Genomic DNA, 27316 nt, shown 5'->3' with positions numbered 1-27316 from the left:
TAGCCTCACTAGGGGCATGTCCATTTTGTTGATCTTTTCAAAGAACCAGGTTTTTGTTGTTTGTTTGTTTGTTTTTACTTTTTAGGGCCAAACCTGTGGCATGTAGAAATTCCCAGGCTAAGGGTTGAATCAGAGCCTACGCCACAGCCACAGCAACGCGGGATCTGAGCTGTGTCTGTGACCTACACCATGGCTGACAGCAATGCCAGATCCTTTAATTTACTGAGCAGGGCCAGGGATTGAACCCGCATCCTCATGGATCCTAGTCGGGCTCACTACCACTGAGCCACAACAGGAACTCCTAAGGTGATTCTTGATATAGTTGGATTAGTATCTACCATATTTGCTACTGTTTTCCTTTTTTTGCCTTGGTCTTTTTTCCTATTTTTCTCTTCTACCCTTTTTCTCTCTTTCATGGTTTTTAGTAGGGCATTTTATATGATTCCATATTCTCTCCTTTGTTAGCATATCAGTTGTATTTTCCTTTTTTTTTTTTTTTTTGTTGTTGTTGTTGTTGTTGTTGCTATCTCTTGGGCCGCTTCCGCGGCATATGGAGGTTCCCAGGCTAGGGGTTGAATCGGAGCTGTAGCCACCGGCCTACGCCAGAGCCACAGCAACGCGGGATCCGAGCCACGTCTGCAACCTACACCACAGCTCACGGCAACGCCGGATCCTTAACCCACTGAGCAAGGGCAGGGACCGAACCCGCGACCTCATGGTTCCTAGTCGGATTCGTTAACCACTGCGCCACGACGGGAACCCCCGTATTTTCCTTTTTGTATGTGTTTTTTAAATTAGTTAATTTTTGTCTTTTTAGGACCACACCAGCAGCATGTGGAAGTTGCCAGGCTAGGGGTCAAATTGGAGCTACAGCTGCCAGCCTATACCACAGCCACAGCAACGCGGGATCCAAGCCGAGTCTGAGACCTACACCATGGCTAATAGCAATGCTGGATACTTAACCCTCTGAGCGGGGCCGGGAATCAAACCCGCATCCTCATGGATACTAGTCAGGTTTGTTACCACTGAGCCACAATGGGAACTCCTTGTGTATGTTTTAGGGTTTGCAGTGTACATTTACAGATAATCCAAGCCCGTTTTCAGATAACATTCTATTGCTTCACAGGTCTTGTAAATACCTTATAATAGCCAACAATCCTAATTCTTCCCTGCTCTCCTTTGTATGATTGCAGGCTTTCATTTTACTTACCCCTAAGCATATGAAATAGACACATAAAAATACCTACTTGAATATATTTTTGCTGTTCTTATTTTGAATAATCTGTTATCTGTTAAATCAGTTAGGAATATAAAACATCAAAGTTTTCGTTTTGCCTTCACTTATTCCATCTCTAATGCTTTTCCTTTATGTAGATCCAAGTTCCTGATCTGTATCATTTGCCTTCTCTCAGAACTTTTAACAGTCTTTATCAGGCAGGTCTGCTGGCAACAGATTCCCTCAATTTTTGTTTGTCTGAGAAAGTCTTGATTTCCCCTTCACTTTTGAAGGGTAGTATCGCAGGGCACAGAATTTTAGGTTAGTTGGTTTTTTGTTTTTTTGTTTTTTCTCTCAACTCCCTTGTTTGCAGAGTGTCTGAGAAACAGAATATAATTTTTATCTTTTCCTTCTCTATACGTAAGATGTTTTTTCCCTCTGGTTTCTTTCAGGATTTTTTCATTGTCTTTGGTTTTTTCAAAGTTGGAATGTGATATGCCTACATGTACTTTTTTTCACATTGAATCCTTCTTGGTGTTCTCTGAGTTTCCTGAATCTGTGGTTTGGTGTCTGACATTAATGTGGGGAAATTATTGATCATTATTGTTTCAAATATTTCTTCTGGGGAGTTCCCCGTTGTGGTTCAGCAGGTTAAGAACCTGACTAGTATCCAAGAGGATGTGGGTTCAATCCTTGGCCTCGTTTGGTGGGTTAAGGATCCAGCATTGCCTCAAGCTGCAGTGTAGGTTGCAGATGTGGCTCAGATCCCCTGTTGCTGTGGCTGTGGTGTAGGCCAGCAGCTGCAGCTCTGATTCAACCACTAGTCCTGGAACTTCCATATGCTGCAGGTGTGGCCCTAAAAAGAAAAAAAAAAAAATTTCTATTTCTCCTGCTATTTCCATTACATGTGTCTTTCCTAGTTGTTCTCGTAGTTCTTGGATATTCTCTTCTATTAATTTCAGTCCTTTTTTTTTTTTTTCCCCCCTTTCCTTTTTAGTTTTTAGAGTTCTGATATCATATCCTTAAGGTCAGAGATTCTTTTCCCAACTGGGTCAGTTCCATTAATGAGCTTTTCAAAGACACTTTAAATTCTATTACAGTGCTTTTGACCTCTAGCGTTTCTGCTGCTTTCTTCGCATTTCTCTCTCTCTGCTTATATTATCCATCTGTTCTCACTGTTGTCTACTTTTTCCGTCAAAGCCCTTAGCATATTAATCATAGGTTCCTTTTTTTTAAAAAAAAATTTGCTCTGTTAATTCCCACATTCCTATCATATCTGACTGGTTCTGCTGCTTGTTCAGTCTCTTTGGACTGTGTTTTTTGCCTTTCAGGATGCCTCGTAGTTTGGGTTGAAAGGCAGCCGTGGGGTACTGGGTGAAAGAAATGCTATAACTAGGCCTCGAGCAACGCAGCGGTGAGGCGTCGGCGGGCTGAGTGCTCTGTCGTCCTCAGTCTCTCGGGGAGCCTGTGCCTTGGACTGCGAACACACCACTGCTCTGCGTTCTCCTCCAGCCCTGGGTGCGATGTGGCTGGAAGCGGCTGGAGTTCGCCGTCTCCCTCTCCCAGGTCGGGTGGGCTCTGGTCAAACCCCAGAAGGCGACGCTCTGGTAGAATAGTTTCTCCGGAGGGCAGGCCTTGTTAAGAAGCGAGGAATGCCCACGTATTCCAGAATGGTCCCTTTACCCCTCTCCGTGCTAGAAACGTGAGGGGAGTTTTCTCAGACCTTCCCTCGGAGGCTCCGGCAGGAGTCCTGTAGGTGCAACTCCAGGTGGTGGGGGGCCCCTCCGTGACTGCGCCCCTGGGGGTTTTTAACGCTCAAAGCTGTGTACGCCGAGCCTCTGGCAGTTCATGGATCACAGTTCAGGTTTCCCTGCCTTGGTGCTGCTGCCCGGGTAGTCTGCTCCTGGGTTCTGCTGGGTTGCGTTGTGATTCTCTGCATCTCTCTCTCTCTCTCTCTCTCTCTCTCTCTCTCTCTCTCATTTTGGAGCAGTGGTTTGCCCTGGGACTTCCCTTCTCTGACAGTTCTGAGTTTGCTTTTTGGTTTGTTCAGCTTTTTACTTGTTGATAGGATGCAGCAGCACTTCTAAACTCCTGATGTGCCAGACCGTAAATGGGAAGTTAGTTCATTTATTTTTATTACCTGTAGCGTATTATGTTGTGTAACAATTTACACGTTAATTTTCTTATTGATGGATAGTATCTCAGTCTGGGCCTAATCAGGTGACCACGCAGTGATTTAAACAACTGAAGTTTAATAGAATTATTAACTCTGACAATAAAAGAGTAACTTCAAGATGGAAAGGAACCCGATAAGGGTGCCCTAGAGTTGAGGAAAAGATACTCAGGAGAGAACAAACCTGGTGAGAAGGCTCTCTACACCGAATTCAGACTTCCTCTGAACTAGATTCAGACCCTTTTGGAGAAGACATGGTTGTAGCCCCCTGGAGGCTGTCAACGTGTGCTGGCTGGCCCAGGCCAAGGCTCGTCCAGTCACTGGGCAATCAGGAAGCAGCCCTCTGGAGCACCGGCACGTCAGCTAGCACCCGAGCCTGCACAGAGTAGGAGACGTGGAGTGTGTTATATCCCTTGGGAACGAGGTGGAAGACGAAGCTAGGGGGCAGGGGTTGAGTGCACCAGACAAGCAGAGGGAGCCGGGACTGGTGTGGGCATGCCTGGGGCATTCAGCAGCCTTGCAGGGAGGGCTGCGGAAAGGTGATCGCAGGTCAGGTCAGGGATGCAAGATTGCCAGGATGCGACTAGGTCAGAGCACCCCTGCCTGTCCTCACTGCCTCACTCCCGACTGCAAGGAAGGGAGACTCTTCCTTCTACATCGTCCCTCCAGCGCCCTCTACCGAGAAAGTTTAACATTGTGTTCACTATAAGGGAAATGCCTAAAGGAATTCCCTCTACGGCAGAGCGGTATTAATGGCTGAATTTGGAGTTGAGAGATATTAAATTGGTAACTAGCACAGACATTTAGATTGTTTTAAATTTTTCCCTATTAGGGTCAATGTTGCCCAAAATATCCTTTCTCGTGTTCTTTTCGTATATATGCATAAAGATTCTCTGAAAATCATATGTAGGCATGAACTTGCCGGTTCACGTTTGCAGGATAAGATTAACAGATCAGTGAGAATGCATATTTATATGAAACTTGTTAGGTATCATCTGATTTTAAACTAGTATATTGGGACCAGAAGTACTGTCTTCCTTAAGCCCTGAGCCCTGTCTTCCAGGGTCAGGAGCAAAATCCCCGGTAAGCCTCCTCTCTTTACTCCCTAACCCTTGCAGCCCCTAACCTCTATCTGCCTTGACTCCTCTGAAGCTAATTTCGTTATCCCGTATCCCCGTTTATGTCAGCCACCGTAGGAAGCCCCAGGTAGTCACCCCTTCTGTCTCCTACATTCTTTTTCTTTTTCTTTTCTTTATTCTTTTTCCTTTTTCAGCTGATTATGGAAGTGCCTAAGCCAGGAATCGAATCTGAGCTGGAGCTGCCAACTAGGCCACCGCTACAGCAATGCAAAGTTTAACAGATTCTTAACCCAATGAGCTGGGCTGGGAATCGAACCAGTGCCTCCACAGAGATAAGGAGGATCATTAACCCACTGCACCACAGTGGGAACTCCCCATCTCCTACATTCTTAGTTCCTGTAAATCTCCAAATATTCCCTGTTTGACTCTTTCTCATCCTCACTGACTCTTGAAACTCTTCCAGTGTACCTTCTGGAATTCATAGTCTATCATCAGCAAAATCTCCTATATGCTCAGTCCTTTTCCTTTTTCTTTTTATGGCTGAACCTGCAGCATATGGAAGTTCCCGGGCAAGGTGTCAAACCGGAGCTGCAGCTGAGGCCCACTCCACAGCCATGGCAACACCAGATCCCAGCCTGCACTGTGCACTGCAGTTTATGGCAACATCAGATCCTTAACCCACTGAACAAGGCCAAGGATCCAACGTGCATCCTTACAGAGAAAATGTCAAGTCCTTAACCCAGTGAGCCGCAACAGGATCTCCTATGCTCAGTCTTCTGATGAAATCCTAGGGGAGAGCGAAGGGTTAGAACAGTGTCTGCAGCCCTCTTAAATGTTAACTCTTACCTCTGACCTCTCTCATGACCTCCTACCATTGAGCTTGGAAGAAGAGTTGATGTCTCGCTTGTCTTTTCATGATTCTCCCTCTCTTCTTCCTAATTTCCTAAAGCTTTGAATATTATACTATTAAATTGTATCTCTTACTCCCCATCATTGCAGCTATAAATACCTTAATTCTTGACTCACTTTTACTCTTCGGTTCTAACTCCTCTGTTATTTATTTATTTTTGGTCTTTTTAGGGCCACTTCCACGGCATATGGAGACTCCCAGGCCTACGCCAGAGCCACAGCAACGCAGGATCCAAGCCATGTCTGAGACCTGCACCATAGCTCACGGCAACACTGGATCCTTAACCCACTGAGCAAGGCCAAGGATCGAACCGCACCCTCACGGTTCCTAGTCGGATTCGTTTCTGCTGCGCCACAGCGGGAGCGCCTCCTCTGTTAGTCTTAGTGGTTTCAGTACATTGATGCTGAAGATCTTTTTGGTGCTTAGGACTTGGAGTTCACTGAACGCCCACCGTCCAGTGAGCGTCTCCTCCACGCCACTTCAGTCTCATACTCCCTGGACCGATCCAGACTCTAGACCTTGTCTCCATAATTTTAGTTTCATTCTTTCTGCTCTCCAAGCACTATCCCAATCTTTCTCCCTTGTGCCATCTAGAAACTTCATCCCCCCGAAAGCAGTCATTTGGTTCCAGGAACCCTTACGTCTATTGTTTGAAATGCCTTTTAGACCCCGGTGTGGACAAGTCACTGATCAGTCTTGATTTTAAGAGGGAAGTAGAGCTGGAAGGTGCCTGGAAGAGAAAGTGAAGAACCAGCAGGATCCCCACTCCGCCTTCAGGCCCAGGGGGACGGAGGGTGTGTGAAAGCAAGCTGTCCTTACTCGGTCATGTCCCCCGGTCGTTAAGGGCTCTCCTACCTTGATGTCCAGGGTGCTTGGGAATTCGAGAGGAAAGATACGCTGGCATTTGCGAGGCCAGTCAGAAGCCCTGGCCAATGTCAAGATGTAAGGGGTGTTAGAAATGGAGAAAAGATAGGAATATGGAAACATTTATGAGATCAAATCGGCAGGGTTGGTACTGATTGTCTCCAGATTTCCTGGCTGGGTGACTAATGAGCAGTGATATCCTTAACTTAAATAAGGAATATCAAAGAGAAGACTTAAGGGAAGGAGAAGGAAGACCCCAGAAGCACATCCATACACGTAGGGACACTTGGTTTATGACAGAGATGACACTGGGACAGCTGGATCTCCACATGGAGAAATCGAAAGGCTTACCTTCCTTCACAAAAAACAATTCTAGGTGAATTGTAGACTTTTTTATCAGCTTCAGTAGGTATAATGGACAAATAAAAGTGTAAGATATTTAGGAGTTCCTGACGTGGTGCTGTGGGTTAATGACCCAGCTTGTCTCCTTGGTGGCACCGGTTGGATCACAGGCCTGGTGCAGTGGGTAAAGGAGCTGGCATTGCTGTAGCTGCAACCTAGGTCACACCTGCAGCTTAAGTTCCTCCCCCCTGGAACTTCCATGTGCCATGGATGTGGCCAAAAAAATCGTAAAATATTTGAAGTTTACACATGACAATTTGGTATACATGGATTATAGATTTAAATCTAAAAGCCAAAACGCTAAACTTTTGGAAGGTATATGGTAGAACATCTTCATTTTTTTAAACAAAGAACATGAAGGTGTCGCAACAGAACAAAGGTGGGAAAAAAATGTAATTGTAATGTGTGCATGTAAGGATAACTTGATCCCCTTGCTGTACAGTGGGGAAAAAAAAAAGTAAAAAAAAAAAAAAGAACATGAAGGGAAAGGGTGAGACATTTGACCACATTGAAATTAAGAATTTCTAGTCACCAAAAGATACTGTGAAAAGTCAAGCCATACAATGGAGAAGATAATTATGACACTTAAAACTGACAAAGGGCTTGGATTCAGAACTTTTGAAGAACTCCAGGAGTTCCCTGGTGGTGCCTGGGTCGGTGGAGGAGGGGGAAACACCTCCAGTAAGTCAATAAAAAGATAGTACAATTGAAAAAAGGGCCAAGAAGTTCCTGTCATGGCTCTGCAGAAATGAATCCAACTAGGAACCATGAGGTTTCAGGTTCGATCCCTGGCCTCACTCGGTGGGTTAAGGATCAGCGTTGCCGTGAGCTGTGGTGTAGGTTGTAGACGCGGCTCGGATCCAGCATGGCTGTGGCTGTGGCATAGGCTGGCAGCCTCAGCTCCGATTAGACCCCTAGCCTGGAAACCTCCATGTGCCTCAGGTGCAGCCCTAAAAAAAAAAAAAAAAAAAAAAAAAAGAAAGAAAGAAAAAAATGGCCAAGAGATTTGAACAGGCAATTCACAAAAGCAACCTAAATGGCCAATGAATATACAAGATACTTTTTTTTTTTTTTTCTTTTTGCTATTTCTTGGGCCGCTCCAGCGGCATATGGAGGTTCCCAAGCTAGGGGTCTAATCGGAGCTGTAGCTACCGGCCTACGCCAGAGCCACAGCAACGCAGGATCCGAGCCGCGTCTGCAACCTACACCACAGCTCACGGCAACGCCGGATCATTAACCCACTGAGCAAGGCAGGGACCGAACCCGCAACCTCATGGTTCCTAGTCGGATTTGTTAACCACTGCGCCACGACGGGAACTCCATACAAGATACTTTAATCTCATTGGTATCTCTGGAAATGCAAAATAAAATCACAGCGAAATACCATTATATGACCATCAAACATGGCTTAAATTAAAATAAAACCAAGTATAGATAGGTATGCGAAACACTACGAATACTTAAGTACCACTGGTGGAACTATAAATTGTTTGAAAAAAACGGTCTGGCGCTTTCTCAGGTAAAGTTTGAAAATAGATAAACTGGAGCACAAAAGGTCACATATTTTGTGATTCCATTTCTAGAAAATGTCCCGGATAGGCAATTCCACAGGAACAGAAGGGTCAGTGGTCGCCAGGGCCTTCGGGAGGGAGTGTGAGGAGTGACTGCTAACAGGTCGTTTCTTTTTTGAGTGATAAAGAAATGCTCTGGAAATAGGTAGTGGTGCTGGTTGCAAAACTGCGCCAATACGCTAAAACGGCCACACTGTGCACGTTACAGTGGCGAATTTTATGGTGTGTGGATTATATCTCAACTTTTTATTTTTTTAGAGCAGCACCCATGGCATATAGAGATTCCAAGGTTAGGGGTCCAAACGGAACTACAGCTGCTGGCCTACGCCACAGCCACAGCAATGCGGGATCCGAGCCATGTCTGCGACCTACACCACTGCTCATGGCAACACCACATCCTTAACCCACTGAGCAAGGCCAGGGATCGAACCGGTAACCTCACGGTTACTAATTGGATTACTTTCCGGTGTGCCACCATGGGAACTCCTGTATCTCAGTTTTTTAAATTGAAAAACTAAAGTATCTAGAGATACATACTTAGTTGGTAAAGCTATAAGGAAGTGATTGCTGTAAAAGTCAGGGCAGTGATTACGTTTGCTGGGGTGGGGAGGAGTTTGGATGGGAAGATGACCTGTTGTTAACCTGGATGGTATTTATGCAAGCGCTTGCTATATAATCGTGTTTCTTTATAGCCAGTTAAACCTGGAAATGAAGCAGCTGGTTAAAGGTCAACTGACTGCTCCCTGTTCTGTTTGTTTATATGTGTTGTTATAATTTGTGTCTCTGGGATGGATGATTATTTGTCTTTGAACTGTTTCTTTTCAACCGTTAAACTGCTTGGTAGAGTTGAGAAGGTCTGCTTTTTCCGGGTTGCTAGGTTTTCTACTAGATTTTTTGTCCTGTTGAGCTATTGCTAGCTGTTTTTTTTTTGTTTTTTTTTTTTTTTTTGTCTTTTGTTGTTGTTGTTGTTGTTGTTGCTATTTCTTGGGCCGCTCCTGCGGCATATGGAGGTTCCCTGGCTAGGGGTTGAATCGGAGCTGTAGCCACCAGCCTACGCCAGAGCCACAGCAACGCGGGATCCGAGCCTCGTCTGCAACCTACACCACAGCTCACGGCAACGCTGGATCGTTAACCCACTGAGCAAGGGCAGGGACCAAACCCGCAACCTCATGGTTCCTAGTCGGATTCGTTAACCACTGCGCCACGACGGGAACTCCTATTTCTAGCTGTTTTTAAGGAAAAGTTCTTTTCAATGATAGGATTTTTCTGGGGTCAGAACTTGTGACTATTAAGTCAGTAAGAAGGGTCAACTTAGATATTTTCTTCAAAATGTTACTATTCTACCATCCTGATCTTCCTTCAAAAGACGACCAATTCCAATTATTGATTTTATTGTCACGGTCTTCACAGTAGTAGTGTTTGGCCTCTTGGTAAAAGGACTGTTGGAAAAATAGAGAAAAGACAATAAAGGCAGCATAGACTTCTTCAGCCACAGTTTCTGTATGATGAACAGTTTCCCTGGTCTTAATCCCAGGTTCCTGTCGCAGAGCTTCTAGAAACCTTGGAACTTCCTGAGTGATCGCGTCTTTGTGACTGCTGCTGAGGCAACGCATGGTGGCCCCCTGTAGCGTCAGAATGGTGGCTGGTCACCAGGAAAACCAACCACATGATTAGAAAATTGGGGCTTTTGTCCAGCCCAACCTCCTGGGGAGGAGACAGGAGCTGGAGATTGAGTTCACTTGTGTTGCCGGTGATTTAATGAGTTATGCGGTAGGGGGAACTCCCATGAAAACTGTAGACACTGAAGCTCAGAGCAGAGTTTCCTGGTTGGTGAACACATTTATGTACTGGGAGGCCAGGGGTCTAGATTCTACAAGGAGGGGGCACAGCAGCTCTGCATTCATTCCCAACTTCACCCCTGTACACACTTTCTAGTAAAACTGTAATGATACATAGAACACTTTCTGCGTTCTGTGAGTCATTCTAGTGAATTATTGCAGCTGGAAACCTCTGAATTTATAATCACTGTAGGTCAGAAGTACAAGCACCTCCCTCCTCCCACGTTTTATGGCTGAAGCAGGAAGTGAGGCAGACTCGTTAAGGACTTTGCCCTTAACCTGTTGGTTCTGTGCTAACTCCGTGTGGTTGGTGTCGGAACTGAATTGCAGTACACCTAGTTAGTGTCAGAAGAGTACCTTTGGAAAACTGTTTTGGAGCCTGACCTGTTGGGAGGAATGCTTTTATAATCTGTTATGTCATCAGCTTCCAGGTAGTAGGAATGCATCATTATTTACTCCTGAATCACAGACGCTTTTTGCCAAAGATTATAATCACACACATACAGATCTGTTTTTGGCTCTGTTCTGGCAACTGCCCCATAACTTGGAAGCCAGATTCCTCTCTCTGATGTTGGCCATATTTGGTATATTAGACGTGGAATTGTGAACCAGCTCTAGAACATTCTAGTGAGCAAATGTATAAATCTCAATAACCGACGAAGTAGCAAGTACTTACCTCCCTGACACTGGAATAAAGATGTACCATGTGTTGCCCTTAATTCTGGTAGATGCCATCAAGGGTTTGAAAACAGGCAGAGGGGAAAGAGGACATACTCAGTTATTAAGACTCAGAAGACGCCTTTTATGCAGAAGCTGTTATAAACTAATTCTGGGCGAATGCGGTCTGACTTTACTATGGCTTTCTGAAGTCCTTAATCACCTTGCCTTTGACTGACTTAATGAAGAAACCCCCTAATTCCTTTCCTCTTTCTACTCAGTCTATGAAATTTTGAAGCTGGACTTTTTTTTTTTTTGCCTTTTAGGGCCGCACCTGCGGCATATGGAGGTTCCCAGGCTAGGGGTCGAATCGAAGCTGTAGCTGCCGGCCTACGCCACAGCCATAGCAACACGGCATCTGAGCTGCGACTGCAACCTATACCACAGCTCACAGCAACGCCAGATCCTTAACCCACTGAGCAGGGCCAGGGATTGAACCCACAACCTCATGGTTCCTAGTCAGGTTCGTTTCTGCTGTGCCACAGTGGGAACTCCAAAGCTGGGCATTTTTTCTGATTGCTTTGTACCTTTCTACTACTTAGAATTTTCAAATAGCAGCATTCACCACAGTGGTTCTCTAAAAGCTGATGTACTTGGGTGTGAGGGGAAAATATAAAAACTGCTTACTTTTTATCATGAAAAATGATGATTAAATTAAGCTTTACTAGGGAGTTCCCATTGTGGCTCAGTAGTAACAAACCCAACTAGCATTCATGGAGATGCAGGCTTATGGATTAAGCAGGATCTGCCGTTGCTGTGTCTGTGGGGTAGGCCGGCCACTTCAGCTTTGATTTGACTCCTAGCCTGGGAACTTTTTTTTTTTTTTTTTTTAAGGGCTGTACCCTCGGGATATGGAGGTTCCCAGGCTAAGGGTCGAATTGGAGCTACAGCTGCTGGCCTACACCACAGCCACAGCAACCCCAGATCTGAGCCACATCTGCGACCTACACCACAGCTCACGGCAATGCTGAATCCTTAACCCACGGAGCGAGGCCAGGGATCAAACCTGCAACCTCATGGCTCCTAGTCGGGTTCATTTCCGCTGCACCACGACAGGAACTCCCTGGGAACTTTCACATGCCACGGGTACAGCCCTAAAAAGACCCCAGAAAACCCCCACAAGCTTTGCTGTACTCATTAGATCCATTTGTCAGACTGTGTCTGAATTTGTACCTAACATCACGGACACCGTGTGGTGTTCCACTGTACACCCGCAGTCCGTCGTTCCCTCGGCGCGCTGCCGCATGCCACAGCTCACAGGCGAATTGCTACAATTCCTTCTGAAATGGTGTTGAGGGACTTTTGGAAAATTGGGTATAAGAGGGAAATTTACTGGTTGTCTCGTGGCAAGTTACTTAAAAGGTTAGACTAAGTGATGTAATGCAGTTTCCTTTTAAAAATGTCGAAGTGTTCCAAATTTGCTGACCTTTTTTGTGCTAACAAATGATTTTTAGTAGGATACTGCCTAGGAGATATTTGAGAGGGTCGGGGAAGGCAAATACCCTTGGTCTCTTCCTTCAGGGTGAAAGTGACATTTTAACAATGAATGAAAAAGTGGCTGCATTTTGAAAGACGTTTGTGCCAGAGAGAGAGCATTTTGAAAATGGATATTTTGAAAGGTTCCCATCTGTATGTGTTTTTATTGACCAAAATGATGCCACCTATTGAAACAGGTAAATTACCATTTTTTAAAAACATTGGAAATAGAATATCCTTACCTTCCAAGTTCAATAGATTTTGAACCACTTGTTTAAAAAAAAAGATGCGTCTTTCCATTAGTTTCCAAGAAAAACTGCTGAATGTCACAGAAGGTAGAAATTTTTTATCGCCCTCTGGGTGGAACTGAAAGACGAGTAGCATGATGGGGTTTCTGCTCCGAGGCAAGGGCTAATCATGCAGCTTGTCTCTGTGGAGGATGCTGGCTTGATCCCGGACCGGCTCTGTGGGTTGAGGATCTGGCATTACGGCGGCAGTGGGTCGCAGCTCCAGCTCAGATTGGATCCCTGGCCCGGGAACTTCTGTATGCTGCACTGCGGTGCGGCTGTAAACGAAAAAAAACACCAAGTATCATGATCTAAAAAACAGAGCCATTAATACACTTCTTTGATTGGAAGCTATGCGTCTTGGTGAGGTTTATTTTCCATCTATAGTAAAACCAATCACAAAATCTAAATTTAAAAACCCAACTGTGGAAGACCTAAGATTTCTAAAAACGTGAACCATCTTCACTCAAAAAGAGTGAAAAATGGTATAACATGAATGAACTAAACACATTTTCATTTTTAAATATTTGTTTTAAAGCATACATTTTGATAATTTTGTGGAATGAGTACCACTACTGAAACGGTACCTATATCCATCGTGGCCCACAGTCCCCACGTGTCCATTTACAGCTCCTTCCGCCTCCAGGCAACCATTGATCTGCGTTCTGTCCCTTACAGATTAGTCTGAATTTTATAGAATTTTAGTCTAATTGGATTCGCATGGTATGGACTCTTTTTCTGGTCTGGCTTCTTGTCCTTTGCTTTTCCGAGTGAATTTTAAAAGCAGCTTGTCCCAAAGGCAGCCGGCGGGAAGGGTGTGCGTGCGTGAGGCAGGCCATACAGAGAACATCTCTGTACCTTCTGCTCATTTTTGCTATACACCTAAAACTGCTCCAGAAAGAGTCTTAACTTTTTTCAAGGCAGCTGGGATTTTGATTTGGATTATTCTGAACCCGTCCATCAGTTAAGGGAAAACTGGCGTCTTGGCAGTCCTGAATCTTCTTACACATGGGATATTTCCCTATTTATTCAGACCGTCTTTAATTTCTCTTGACCCTGATTTGTATAGCTCTGATGCATCTTTTTCAGGTTTACCTCTTAAGCATTCCGTATTTTTAATGCAGTAAATGGTATCATTTTTATTTGCAATTTCTGGTTATTGCTAACATGTGGAAATACAATAGATTTTTGTATGTTGACCTTATATCCTGCAGCCTTGCTAAAATTGCCTGTTTTGAGGAACATTATTATAGATTCTGTCACATAAACAATCTATGAATAAATACAGTTTTATTTCTTCCTTTCCAATCGAGGTGATTTTTATTCTCTTTATTGCCTTATTTCATTCACTAGGGCCTCCAGTATAGCTCTGAATGGGAACAGCTATAGCATTAGCATCCTTGCCTCATTTCTGATCGTAGAGCATTCTGTCTTCACCATTAAGGAAATGTTAACTATAGCTTTGTCGTAGATGCCGCTTAACAATTTAAGAATGTTTTCTTCTGTTCCTAGTTTGGAGAAAATTAGGTTGTTGGTTAACTGAATTTGTAATATTTGAAACTAGGTTACTGGTTACTGAATTTTTGTCAAATGCTTTTTTGTGTCCAATGTGATGATATAATGGTTTTTCTTTGTTGGCCTGTTAATATAGTGGGGTTTACTGATTGATTTTTGCAGATTTTATTTTTTATTTTTTTTTATCTAGACTCCATGGAGAGCAGGCACTGAAAGTTTTACATGTGGGACCCTCCCAGACCTCACAAGTCTCTTTTTTTGGCTGGTTCTTTTCTTTTTTTTTAGGGCTGCACCTTCGGCATATGTAAGTTCCCAGCCTGGGGGTCAAATCAGCTGCAGCTGCCGGCATAGCCACAGCCCCAGCAACGGAGGAATGAGGCCACATTCGTCATCTATGCCACAGCTTGTGGCAACGCTGGATCCTTAACCCATTGATCGAGGCCAGGGATCAAACCCAAATCCTCATGGACACTAGTCAGGTTCTTAGCCCACTGGGCCATATAAGGAACTCTTTGGTTCTTTCAAGTCCTGCCCAAGGAGACAGCTCCTCCTCATCACTTTTCCCACACCCTGCTGGCATGTGCTAGCCAGGAGGTGGAAGCAGCTTGTAGGCAGTAGCCTGGACCCCAAGTACGAGAAACCCAGAGTGGGTACTAGGTTGAGAGCAGATCTACCGCGTAGGGTTGTGCACCTCACCAGGGCTCCCAGTCAAGGAAGGGGACGAGCAGAAGCTGAAAAGGCCCGTTTTTCAGTAGTTCTGCCAAAGAGAGTGTTTTTGTATAATTGATATGGAGGTGCTGCGTCGGTGGGGGTGGGAGTGGGGCATTGTTTGAGAGGCTGGTTTTTCCAAGATCCGTACAGAAAGACAGTATGTGCTATCCACACCCGTTAAATGGAGATAACGAGAAACAATTGGCAGCTTTATGGCACTTGGAACATTCATAGCCTGTATAGAAAATAAACCATCCAAGGAGTAGCCAGGGCAGAATGCTGAACTGCCAGGTCCCTGGGGAGCTACAGCTCCACACAGCCAGTGTTGGTTCATAGAGGTGAGCACGGAGGTGGGGAGGTGGCCAGGGACCGGCAGACTGGTCAGCACGTCACGGAGTAAGGTGCTTGCTTCACCACGGCCTTCTGGGTAGAAACGTTGACAGCTTCTGCCAGCTCAGGGCTCCTACATGCCAGCCTTCAGCTGGAAGGTAGCCCAGAGAAGTATGGCAGGCTTAGGTTTGAGAGTCGTTGTCCCTAGCTCAAAGGTAAGTCCAGTTTGGTTCAAAGTGTCTGAGCTATAAATTTGCACGTTTTAGGGGACATGTGAAAAGTAAAACAGAGATGGAGATAATTACTGCACTGAAGAGGGTGGGCCTGCCCTGCGGCGTGGGGGCCTTGTGTGTGACCTGTTGAAGGAGCACTGCTTCCCCACTTCCCCTTCAGCACACGTATTTCTGGGTGAGCCCCTTGTTAGCAGTGTGCAGAGATGTGTGTGCAAGAGACCTTCAGACCACGAGTCCCATTGCGCTTTGAAAAATGGTTGAGCATTTGGCCGTGCCAGCTGTGCTGGAAGAGTTCAAGCCTTTGGGAAGCTGGGTTAACTTGAGGAGGCAGATTGAAACCTGAGGTGTTCCTAGGAGGGCAGGAAATTATCAAGGTGCTGCTAAATCTGGAACAGATGCCTGAGAAACATAGATGGTTCCAGATAACTTGGGAACAAGGGAGACGCCTCTGAGCTGCCAGACTCTCTCTGCAGAGACTCATTAAACTGACGACGGGCCTGGAAACACAACCTCATGTGCTGATTGCCCGTCTCGGGCCTGATTTCTTCCCCAGGTTGTCACCTCAGCCCTCCTCAGAAGCAGACCTCACAGAGGCTTCTTTTCCTTCCCTCCCCACAGGTAGCAGTCCTTTGGATAGCCCCCGGAATTTCTCTCCAAGCGCACCTGCTCACTTTTCCTTCGTTCCTGCCCGTAGGTAAGTTAAGAGAACAGTTCCTTTCTGGTGAACACGTGTGACCCTCGCGTGAGGTCAGTCAAACGGCACCTTCGGCCTTTGAGGCGCCGCCCTTCCGAGAGTGACTTGGTCCACAACCATCGAAGTCCCGCCCTGCTCTCCTCACCCGGGTCGCAGTCGCTTCATCTCAAGTTTGCTTGCCAGACACCCTAGGTGTTTGCCTGTGAATGTCCAAATGGGCAAGAAGATAGTGGAAGTGGATGTATTTTATTTTATTTATTTTACGATCCTGAGCGCAAGCCCCTGGTCTGCAGGGGATGCTCCCAACATCACACGCTCAGCGAGGGCCAGCCTAGAGCGAGGGATGAGAAAATGGGCTCTCCTGCCAGGAGGACCCAAGGTATACTCTTTAAGTCGGCTAGTTCCAGGGAGCTGGAAGGGGCCATTTGTGCCTTCCAGGAGGCATACCCGGTCTCCACTTCGCCTCCCATGAATTTCAAAAGATGTGGTGTGTCGCAGAGCCATGCTTGCATTCCTCAGCTCTCACTCCTTTCTGGAAGTGATCTAAACTGATCTCCGGCACGTGGTAGCAAACCTGGCGGCTCAGCCCATTGCCAAGCTCTGACTGGGCCTCTGGAGGAGTACTGAGCTGATGGACCGGAGTCCAACCAAACCACACACCAAGGCTTCATATATAAATGATTTACTTTTCAGGATAGCTCTAAAATTCTTTCGTGGCTGAGTTCTTGTTCTTTCATTTTATTTTTTATTTTTATTTTAAAAAATACTCTTGGGTAGAGTCAGCCTTTGGCATGCAGACCTCCAGAAAAATCATGGCTCCAGATTTAGAGCCTCTAGTGGATAGAGTGCCGTTTGAGACTGCATATTATGGATATATGCAGTTTGAGACCTGAGCAGTTTCTGTACTCAAGGCTACCTTTAAAACAGAGATAACAGGAGTTCCCGTCGTGGCGCAGTGGTTAACGAATCCGACTAGGAACCATGAGGTTGCGGGTTCGGTCCCTGCCCTTGCTCAGTGGGTTAACGATCTGGCGTTGCCGTGAGCTGTGGTGTAGGTCGCAGACGCGGCTCGGATCCCGAGTTGCTGTGGCTCTGGCGTAGGCCGGTGGCTACAGCTCCGATTCAACCCCTAGCCTGGGAACCTCCATATGCCGCGGGAGCGGCCCAAGAAATAGCAACAACAACAACAACAACAAAAGACAAAAAAAAAAAAAAAAAACAGAGATAACAGAAAAAGAACAAAATTCCTGAAATAGCATTAACTCAGTTATTCAAATGACGATAGAGAAGAAATCCACCCCCTTCGTCTCCAGGAGTCTGTGTAGCTGAAAAGGATGTGGACAGATTGGGAGAAGTTTGATGGCTGACTTGGGTGCCCCCCCCACCGCCCGACCCAAATGCCTTGTTCAAAACATATATTACCAAGAGTTCCCACTGTGGTGCAGTGGGTTAAAGATGCAGCGTTGCCGAAGCTGTGGCTCAGATTCAATTTAAAAAAAAAAAAAAAAGCATACATGTACCATCAGAGTGTGTCCCGTGGACTCACCTCTCCTACCCTGTGTAACTTCCGGTTAGCTAACAAGAATCCAGGTTGGAATTCTTATACTATGTGAATATGCTGGGTGTGTGTATTTGTTTTTCCAGCCCAGCTGGAACGTCTGATTTAGCCCAGACTTCCTGCCTTGATTGTGTGTAAACTGCAGCCTCAGATGTGGTCTGAGCTGGGACAGCAAGACTTGGGACCAGTCTCTCTAAGTGGCATTGAGTCATCTCCCTTTGTTCTGTAAACATTAACTGAGCACCCACTGAGCCCGGGCACTCTCCTAGGTGCTTAGTTACATAGAGTGGTAACACAATAGAGAGAAACTTGGTAGAGTCCTTGTTCTCTTTGAAGGAATACTGTTCCCTCAGGTCTTTGCTTAGTTAAGCCGTTCTTGTCTTTATTTCTCATCTTGAATGTCAGCTCCCCGAGGCCTTCCCTCACACGGCAGTGTAGAGGAACCCCATCGTCATTCTCTAGCAAGTCATCCAGTTCTAGTTTGAAACGCGTACTCTTCCCTCCCTGACGCATTCGTCCATCGTATCGAGAGCGGATTGGCTCCGGGACCCTCGCAGATGTGAAAATCCCCGGATGCTCAAGTCCCTTGTATAAAATGGCATAACGTTGGAGTATAATGTACGCACATCCTCTCCTTCGCGTTAAATCATCTCTGGATTACTTTTAATACCCAATACAATGTAAATGCTATGTAAATAGTTGGCTGACAAATTCAAATTTGGCTTTTTGGAATATTCTGGGGGGTTGTTTTCCCTGAATTTTTCTTTTTTTTTTTTTTGGCTGCACCTGTAGCCTGTGGAAGTTCCTGGGCCAGAGATCAAAGCTGAGCCACAGCAGTGACCACACTGAATCCTTAGCTCCTAGGCTGCCCGGAAACTCCTTTGCCTCAGTAGTTTTGACTCAGGGTTGGTTGACTCTGCAGATTCGACACCCCAGGGCTGTCGAGGGCTGACTGTATTTTCTTATTTGTTTGTTTTCTACCTGCCCTCAGCCAGGATCAAAGCACCTTTAATAGAGATGCTTTAATCTGTTAAAGACTGTGTGTGCTGGTATGAAGCGTGCACTCCCTCTGTGCGTGCTGACTGAATGGGCAGTGGGGAGGAATAATGGACGAGAAAACAAACAGATAGGTACAACCTGTGACAAGCACGTGACCTGCCTGAATGCACAGGAGGGCACTCAGGCTGGAAAGTCTATGCCGGCTGGTCACGTAAGGCCTCAGAAGGACTGGCTTTTAAGCTGACCTGAAGAATAAGGAATCTGGCACCATGGGGATGAGGGCACAGGTGTGTAGACCAATCCAGGCAGAGGGACTAGCACGTCTTTTGCTACCCTTGTGTCTGCTTCATTCTCTGTACCTTAGGAGTGGGATCAGCTGGGGTTTGGGGGCCTGTCGTTACCATTGAGAGCCACACAGGTCTGTGCCAGGCGGCATGAAGTCTGAGTTACATGAGTGGAGCACAGCACCCTGGGCTGTCGCCTTACCAGCATCGTAGGAGAAGCAGCTCGCTCCTGCTGGGGGTGGGTGGGGGCAGAGAGGACGACGTCAACGCTGCCAAACAGGGTGCTCAGGAAGGGCGTTTCTCAGCACTGAGGTCAGGCTTGGGCTTTATAGCATCACATTAGTTTGGAATATCACACAAAAGGCAGATTTAATGAAACGCTCAAGATAGACTCCCCCCCCCCTCCCGGCACTGGTGGCATATGGAAGTTCCTGGGCCAGGGATTGAATCCGAGCCACAGCTGTGCCAACGCCGGATCCTTAGCCTGCTACACCCCAGCAGGAACTCCAGGATAGCCCCATAGTGTGCAGTTTCACGTCTGACTTCCACATATTCCTAAACAAGTTTGCCTCTGCCAAGCTAGAGCAAATGCCAGGCTCAAGCAGATCAGCCTCTGTGGTTCCCTTCGGTTCTCACTTTCATGTGTGTCTTTTCACTACAGCCATGGCCACAGAGCAGACAGGTAATAGCCGACGCGACGGGGAGAGGGGCTGGGAGACCGCTATGCATGGCCAGACAGTATGGTTTGAGGGCTGTGCTTGGTGAGAACTGGCTGTGATGAGTCTTCTCCGACTGCGGGTGTGAATGTTCGGCCTTTCATGTCTAGCAAAGAGACCCTGAGGGAGCCCCTCCACCTGCTGGAACCAAGGCTCTGTGCTCATATGCTTGGAGGCAGGACCGCTGGACAGTTCTAGGCCTCTGAGCGTGGGGACAGATCACTCTCGTTGCCGCAGCGCCACGCAGCCCCCAGTGGAATGACCAGGCGGAGGAGATGCAGGTGTCCTGTAGCAGTGCTTCTGGTGGTCCCTGCTCTCGGTTTACAGAAGAGTGGCTGTCATGCATTTGGTTTCCGTGTCTGTATGGAGGCGGGAAATCCACTATGGAGAAGTGTATTTGACAGGGTTTGGGAAATGCCTCCCTGAGTGAGACTAGTCCCATCTTGGCGGAGCTCCTTTTCCTGGGATTGGCTTGCTTCCTTGCGTAGAGCTCTCAGAGCCAACAGGGCGATCAGACAGAATACCGTGTTTGAGCAGCCTCCTGGCCATTCCTCTGCCTCAGAGACTGGGTTCCAGCAGAACGGGCGGCCGGGGCGCATGAAGTTGAGTCTTGTGCATGCGGCATGCATCCCGGCTCTCCCTCCCAGAAACCACAGGGAGAGCTGCTCCGTGCTGGCGGGGGTGGGACGAGTGCTTCCGACCGGAAGAGGAGCCCTGGCAAGACTGAGTCCTCGTTCTCCTTCTTCCTCTCTGCGCCCACACCCCCTCCTTAACTGTGAAGCCTGGGACAGTTTACCCGGGTCTCCAGGCCTTAATGTTGTCCCTGAAGATTGAGCGACTCGAACTTAACTTCTAAAGGGCCTCCACTGCCAGCGTTCCAAGGTTCTGCAGTTTTTCTCTACTTAGTGCAGGCGAAGTAGCCCCACGCAGCTCAGGAAAGCACACTCGTGTGACAACAGACCCCGCAGTGCAGGATAGGATCACTTGTCCCTGTTATCAAAGCTGCAGACCAGACACCTGCTTGATCTTCCTTCTCCACAGCAAAGCAAATCACTGTGCTCTCTGTGGACAGAGCTGTAGGGGGCATCCTCTCAAGAGCAGCAGGAAGCCTGCCGCAAAGTCTCAGGCACAGCCAAGGCTCTGCCACCTCACCCCTCTTGGATAAGGTTGCTGTCGCTCTTTGGCAAGCCTTCTCAAAGACTGGATTTATGAGTCCTGGTGGGTCCTGGGTAGCCTTTGGCTGTTTGCCATTTCTTGATTTCATCCTTGGACTCAGATGGTTGTTCCACTTCTTCCTGGTTGTCAACCCTGTGGCCTGGTTGTCAACGCCAAAGGCCCTTCAAATGAAGCCTTCAAAAAGCAAAAGAGGATTTTAGTGGCAGTTCTCTCCTTGTGCTGATGCCTTTACCTGGAGTCCTTTGTCCTTGCTGAAAGTGGATAAATTGAGAGTATAAAGATTTTTTTCCAAAACCATAGCATCGTATAACAGATAGACTTATTTCAAGTCACGGACTCTTTCTAGTCAGAGACGTCTGTCTTTGCAGTGGTAAACACACAGCAGTAGGCCCCATGTAGGAGAGAGATACGAAAGCACCAGCTGTCTCGAGACAAGGAAGAGCCTTTGTGAACCAACGGCCCAACAAAAGCTGATGCAAAAACAGGCAGGTCCTGGGCTCGGGCAGGGTCAGGTGGGAACAGCCTAACACGCTTTTCGTTCGTAGGACGGATGGACGGCGCTGGTCTTTGGCCTCTTTGCCTTCTTCGGGCTACGGAACCAACACTCCCAGCTCCACTGTCTCAGTAAGCAGCCAGATCTGTGGCCGTACCTCCTCCTTCCCTGCAGGTTATTGCTCCATGTCCCTGCGGTGTGCCCAAGTCATTCTCAGCTTTTCCTCCAAAGCCAGAGGTTGCTGGGGGACAAGGCCCCGTGGGGAGACTTCGGGCTTACGCTGACTGGGGAGCCCCTGGCCGCTTTCAGTCCCTGCTCCTGGACTGCCTCCGACAGGTCTGTAATGCCTTCTTTCAACACTGTCCCCTCCAGTCATCATGCTCCTCGCAGGAAAAGCTGCACCAGTTGCCCTTCCAGCCCACAGCCGACGAGCTGCACTTTCTGACGAAGCATTTCAGCACAGAGAGCGTCCCGGATGAGGAGGGCCGGCAGTCCCCGGCCCTGCGGCCCCGCTCCCGCAGCCTCAGGTGAGGGCGCCTTGACCTGCCGCCCAGGTGCCGTGGAGCTTCTCTGCACAGCGCAGGAGTCAGCAAACGCATCCCTTAAAGGGCAGCACACGTAGAAAAGAACATACGCTTTCTTAGACGGTCTCAGGCAGCCGCTGTTGTACAAAATCACCCGCAGACATTACGTAAACTTTCTAAAAGCAGGCAGCGGGCCAGACTTGGTCTGCGAGCCATAGTCTGCCCACCCGGGCATAGCACATGGGCACAGCGCGAACGAGTCAAGTCCAGAGATGCTCAGACACTTTGGCTTTGGGTACAGCTCAGCTCACCACCCTGAGGTACCTGAGGACGCTGTCAGGTGGGTCCCCTTTTTCCCTTGGAAGTAGTTGGCAGGAGACGTGTGCTGTAGACGCCAGCCAGTGGAAAAGAGGTGTCACCCGCTCTGATGGTTACCTCTCTGCAGAACCCGGAGGCCCAGGAGAGATGAGCCAGGCCAGCCAAAAAGTTGCTGCTACAGCCACTGGTTGACTCGGGGCAGAAGCCCATTGCAGAAGCAGAACTAAATGTCCATCTGAATCTGCCTCATTTCGCGGAATCACCTGGACTCAGCAGACCAAACAAGCCTGACCAGTTGATTTAATCTATGAATCCCTTAGATTAAATCAGCTCTTCTCTTTGGCGTTGGGTGGGAAATCTGTGCCAAGATCCCCGGTGAAAGAAGAGGCTAGAGGTTAAAACAAGCGTGCCTCTAAAGCCGAGTTCAGCTCCTCAGGGTCGCTGGGAAATAAAAAGTCGGTAGCGCGTTCAGGGAGGGGGCCCGGGGGGCAGTGCCTCCCGGAAGAATCCCCTCAGGTAACCCTAACCCTACCTTAACCCTACCCTGTGAGTGTCCGGCAGTGCGCTGAGCCAGACCCCAAGCCTGGTTCAAGCTCCGATTGACGGGGTTGACGACCGGAACTGCAGGGCAAGGGTCCGACATACAAGGGCGTGAGCAGGGAGCCACGTGTCTGTCTGTCTCACACGGAGGAAGGGCTGAATCATGGTGCTCTCCACAGTCCGCACAGAAACTGGGGCACCTCTTAGGCTGTTTGAGATTCAGAGGACTACAAATCCCAGGGAAGTCCGGGGGTTACTCCTCTAAGACGCCTGGGAATGTGCAGCAACGTGCCAGGCTGACCCCGGCCCGCTGCAGGGACAAGAGGCAGAGAGGAACTGCTCTGAAGCTCGCTCAGCGGGCATCACATGGCAGGGGCACCAAACTGGCTAGGACTCAACCACCCATTCGGTTGTATGACTCAAACTTTGAGATCCTTTAAGAGGATGTAAGCACACATGGGCCAAAGGGTAACAGTCAGATGATCCAGGTTTACGGCACATGACAGGCTGGGTTGACCTCGTTCATTGCCCAGGACAGAGGCCACGTTAGGCCTGTTGACCACAGCTCGCCTGGGAAAGATGCAGGAATACACTGTCTTCCTTTGGTTATTTTGGCGGTTGTTTGATTTCGCCTGGTTCCTCGAACATACTGGTGTGCCCAGCCCCACTGGCCAAAGCGAAGAAGCGCCAGAGCGTCTTGCGCTGGGGGAGGAGATCCTCGAAGGGCCGCCAGAGGCCTCAGGTGGCCTCTCCTGTCCAGGCCTTTTCCGGCCCTGACAGGTCTTTGTGAAGGCCAGGCCTCTTACAGGCAGGCGGTCTAACTGTAGGTGGCACATTCTGAGCTGAACGTGGTGTGCTGGCAACTCTGGAACTCGCGCTCCTTAAGGTGGGGGCGCATGGGTGCAGCGGGCAAGCAGGGGCCCCGGGGATGGGCATCTTTCTCCTGGATGGTTCCATGGCGCTGAAGTAACACAGTGTCTCTTTCTTACGTAGCCCTGGACGGTCACCAGTTTCCTATGACAGCGAGATAATAATGATGAATCATGTATACAAAGAAAGATTCCCCAAGGTAAGGCTCCACTTTAAACGAGGCTAATGCCTTTAAACGCAGCGGGGAGGGCGGTGGGAGGACGCGTGCCGGCTGCAGGGGCAGCCCAGGGGGAGAGCTGGAGGCACCAGCCCAGGGGCTCCACCTGCTGGGCAAGAGGAGGGCAGCGGGGCTTTGTACCCGCACAGCCTTCGCTTCTCCGCCCCCCAGAGAAGGGGTGTCTGGAGGAAGTGGCGGAAGGCACCTGCCGTACTCTAACCGTGCACAGCGGGATCCATGAGGCAGCACCCCCCGAAGGAGATTTGCCCTCCGAGACCCCCTTCGTTGAAAGCAGGTTTCTTAAGCCGCACCCCATGACCCAGCGCAGACAGAGCTGTGCGGGGCGGGCAGGCGCTGGCCAGAGGGAGCAGTGAGGCGGAGGCGGGGGGCTCAGGGTTGCTCCCACGTTTGGGCCTGTGTTCGCAAGCAGGAACATGCTGAGGGAGGAAGGCCGGCAGCTGTCCTGAGACAGCTGAGAAACGGTCTTCACGGCCCCGCAGCTTGGCTGTGAACCTCCTCGTCTACCAGCCAGGGCCCTCGTTTCCCACTCTGCGTCCTTCTGAACAACACCATGCCTTGACCCTCTGACCCGGCTTTCCAATGCCCGGCCCTGCTCCTGCAGACACAGCCCGCCCTGTCCGTGAGAACCAGGGGACGAGCGGGGCTCCCTGTCCGTGACAGCAGGGAGCATGGAGGAGGCTTCGAGCTCCCTTCCCGCCCTCCATCCAGACCCCCAGGTCGACCCGTTGGTCAGTATTTCGGGTCCACGATGTGTGGTTCCTTGCTCCTCCTCCCAGTGTCCTTTTGCTAGACTCAGGTGGTCTCCTGGCGCACACGTGTGGCCCAGGGGAAAGGGGCCTCGTTCTTTCCTTCCTGACACCCGGTGAAGCAGAGCAGCGAGGAAGAGCACCGATTCTGGAACCAGGCCACCTGGGTTCAAGAGTCCGCTTCTCCCCCTTAGCAGCTGCACGGACCTGGGCAGGTCATTTAACTTCTCTGAGCTCCATGAGCCTCGTCTGTAGTTTAGGATAAAATCCGTCGCATGGAGCTTGTGAAGAAGAGTGAACATAAGCTTTTCTAGCCATGCCCGGGACGTCGCCAGTGCTCAGCAAATATCAGCTCTTCCTTCTTCGCTGCCCTGGGTTTCCAGCCTTGGGTGCGCCTGGAGAAGAGTAAGAAGAGGGGCAGCAGGAACCGCTAGGAAATCCTTCTCTGGGCTCAGTCCTTTTAAAAGAAGTTTGTGTGTCTAGTGTTCAGAGGTGCAGCTCAGGCTTCCTCCTCCTCCTTGGGCATTAGGTGTGGTTATTGCAGCACTGCGTGTTTGTGCTTCATATGCGTGTCTCTGCGTCACGCACATAAGATGAACTGATGTTGGAGAAAATGTACTGAGGTTCCTTCCATCTCCTCTTCCTCCTCCTGAAAAGGAGAAATCTCCACCTGCTGACAAAGCAAAGAAGGAAAGCCCTAGAGAGGCAGCTGGGACGTGTTCACTGCAGCCCATCTGTCATTTTGACAGATGGTTAGGTCCCCACGAGGCTGCTCTTCCAGGGATCCGGGTCCCTAAGCAGGCAGGTTCACACCTTCTGGAAACACTCTGCGAACATCTGCTTAGCTCCGTTGGGTCCTGAGGTCAAGTAAGAGGATCCTGAGATAAACCAGACTCCCTCAGACTTGATGGAGTTCCCAGCCCAGAGGAAAGTTTAGAAAACCAGCAGTGTCCACCCACCACGTGTATGTGTAGGGAGGGCCAGCGGAAGCACAGAGGAAAGATGATGCTCAAACTGAGATTAGAAGGAGTAGTCGGAGTTTGCCAGGCAGGCTTGGCAGGGTGCGAAAGCGCCACACACACAGGGAATGGCATAAACAGACAGACACATGAAGTGAACTACTAGAGGATGGGGACAGCGAAACCTGAGTGTCCTGAGAGCAAGAGGGCTCGCCCTTCGAGGAGTGGGAGGTGGACGAGGCCAGGCGGGAGGGGCCTCGATGGTAATGTTTTGGCTTGACTTGGTGCCCTTTTCCCCAAACCAGCATGAGAAAACCCGGGTCCCAGAGCCCATCCTTAGGCTTAGCTCCGGCAGAGCTGGATGGGAAGGGAAGAGTCACTTGTCCCGCTTCGATTCGCAGGCCACCGCGCAAATGGAAGAGCGTCTGGCGGAGTTCATCTCCTCCAACGCGCCAGACAGCGTGTTGCCCTTGGCGGACGGAACCTTGAGCTTTATCCATCATCAGGTGATTGAGATGGCCCGAGACTGCCTGGATAAGTCCCAGAGTGGCCTCATCACCTCACACTACTTCTACGAACTTCAAGAGAATTTAGAAAAGCTCCTGCAAGACGTGAGTGTCCCTGCGCTGAAACTCTGGTGACTCCCGCCTGCGGTGGCGGGTTACTAACCCAGGCTGGGAGCCAGGCGGGCGTGGTGTTCCCGGCCTCGTCAGCCTGCTCGCCACCTCCTGGCTGGTGTGCAGGGACCAGCCCCCATGCTGCTGCCGGACTTGAGTCCCTCCTCAGCCCCCTGCATTTCTGAGAGAAGCCTCTTCAGTATCAGAACCCGGTGCTCTGGTTCCTTTCTCTTTTGGGGGGTGGGGTGGGGTGCTGCACCCGTGGCATAAGGAAGTTCTTGGGCCAGGAGTCCAATCAGAGCTACAGCTGCCAGCCTACACCACAGCCACAGCAACGCCAGATCCAAGCTATGTCTGCGACCTACACCACAGCTCACCGGCAACGCCAGATCCTCAACCCATGAGCAAGGCCAGGGATTGAACCCGCATCCTCATGGTTCCTAGTTGGGTTCGTTGCCGCTGAGCCGCAACAGGAACTCCTGAGCCCTTTCTTTTTCTAATTCCAGTAACTGTGCTCAAGACTTCAGCATTGGTAGTATTCATAAATCTTTGACTGGGAAATCTGTGACCAAAGCCAAGAAGAGGCCGCAGTGGCTCTCTTTTGGTAGAAATAATTGGTGTAAGCAGAACCTTGAGATGGCTGCTTCTCAGCCGCAGGCCCGAGGACTGCACCTCGGGTTTACCTGTTTGCCCATGTTGGTTGCATGGCAGGAGGTGCTGGGGAGGGCGGGTGGGGGCACTGATGTGTTCAGAGACTTGATCCTCCCCAGTGTGAAAAGTCTCGGGGTCCGCAAGCCCGGAGACCAGCGAGTTCTCCCACCACCTGGTGCCCCGCTGTTTGCTTTCCTCTCTGCTCTCCAGCAAGGTGCTCAGGCCACAGCTGCTCGTATTACCTGTCAGTACAGTTTAGGGAGAGGAGATGCGCTGGCTCCCCAGGGCTCTTCATGTCACCGGAGTATTTCCCGGGCACCTCCACACCCACGTCTTCACGCTGGTGTAGGACCCGCTGAGCTGAGAGCCCAGGCTAATGATCAGGCAGGACTTCAGGGTGTTAGTCTTGAAGTTAGGAGCAGGAATGTGTGTGTTTGCTTATTCGTTTAGGAAATAATGGAATCTAGAGAAAGGATGACTAAAGATTGTCGTGATTATTACTGTGAGAAATCGGAAGATTTCTCATGTAACAGGGAGCAGCTTCTTCTCTGACCCCGAAAAGGCACACTAGGAAGTTCCCATTGGGGCTCAGTGGTAGTGAGCCCAACTAG

At 49.0% G+C, this 27316-nt stretch overlaps 1 protein-coding gene across 1 annotated transcript in view; it reads left to right on the top strand.

Annotated features, from left to right (window-relative positions):
• Positions 1 to 27316, top strand: part of MAST2 (microtubule associated serine/threonine kinase 2) — a 213154-nt gene that overhangs the window by 167632 nt on the left and 18206 nt on the right. Inside the window, 6 exon segments of the mRNA XM_021096724.1 lie at positions 15941 to 16016; positions 19519 to 19539; positions 21295 to 21373; positions 21615 to 21769; positions 23618 to 23693; positions 25839 to 26048. Coding sequence (XP_020952383.1) covers positions 15941 to 16016; positions 19519 to 19539; positions 21295 to 21373; positions 21615 to 21769; positions 23618 to 23693; positions 25839 to 26048 — 617 coding nt within the window.

The sequence above is a fragment of the Sus scrofa genome, chromosome 6 (genome assembly GCF_000003025.6).
Source record: "Sus scrofa isolate TJ Tabasco breed Duroc chromosome 6, Sscrofa11.1, whole genome shotgun sequence".
In the NCBI taxonomy this organism is placed as follows: Eukaryota; Metazoa; Chordata; class Mammalia; order Artiodactyla; family Suidae; genus Sus; species Sus scrofa.
Note: the sequence above shows the minus strand (reverse complement) of the source record. Positions and strands in the feature narration are given on the sequence as shown.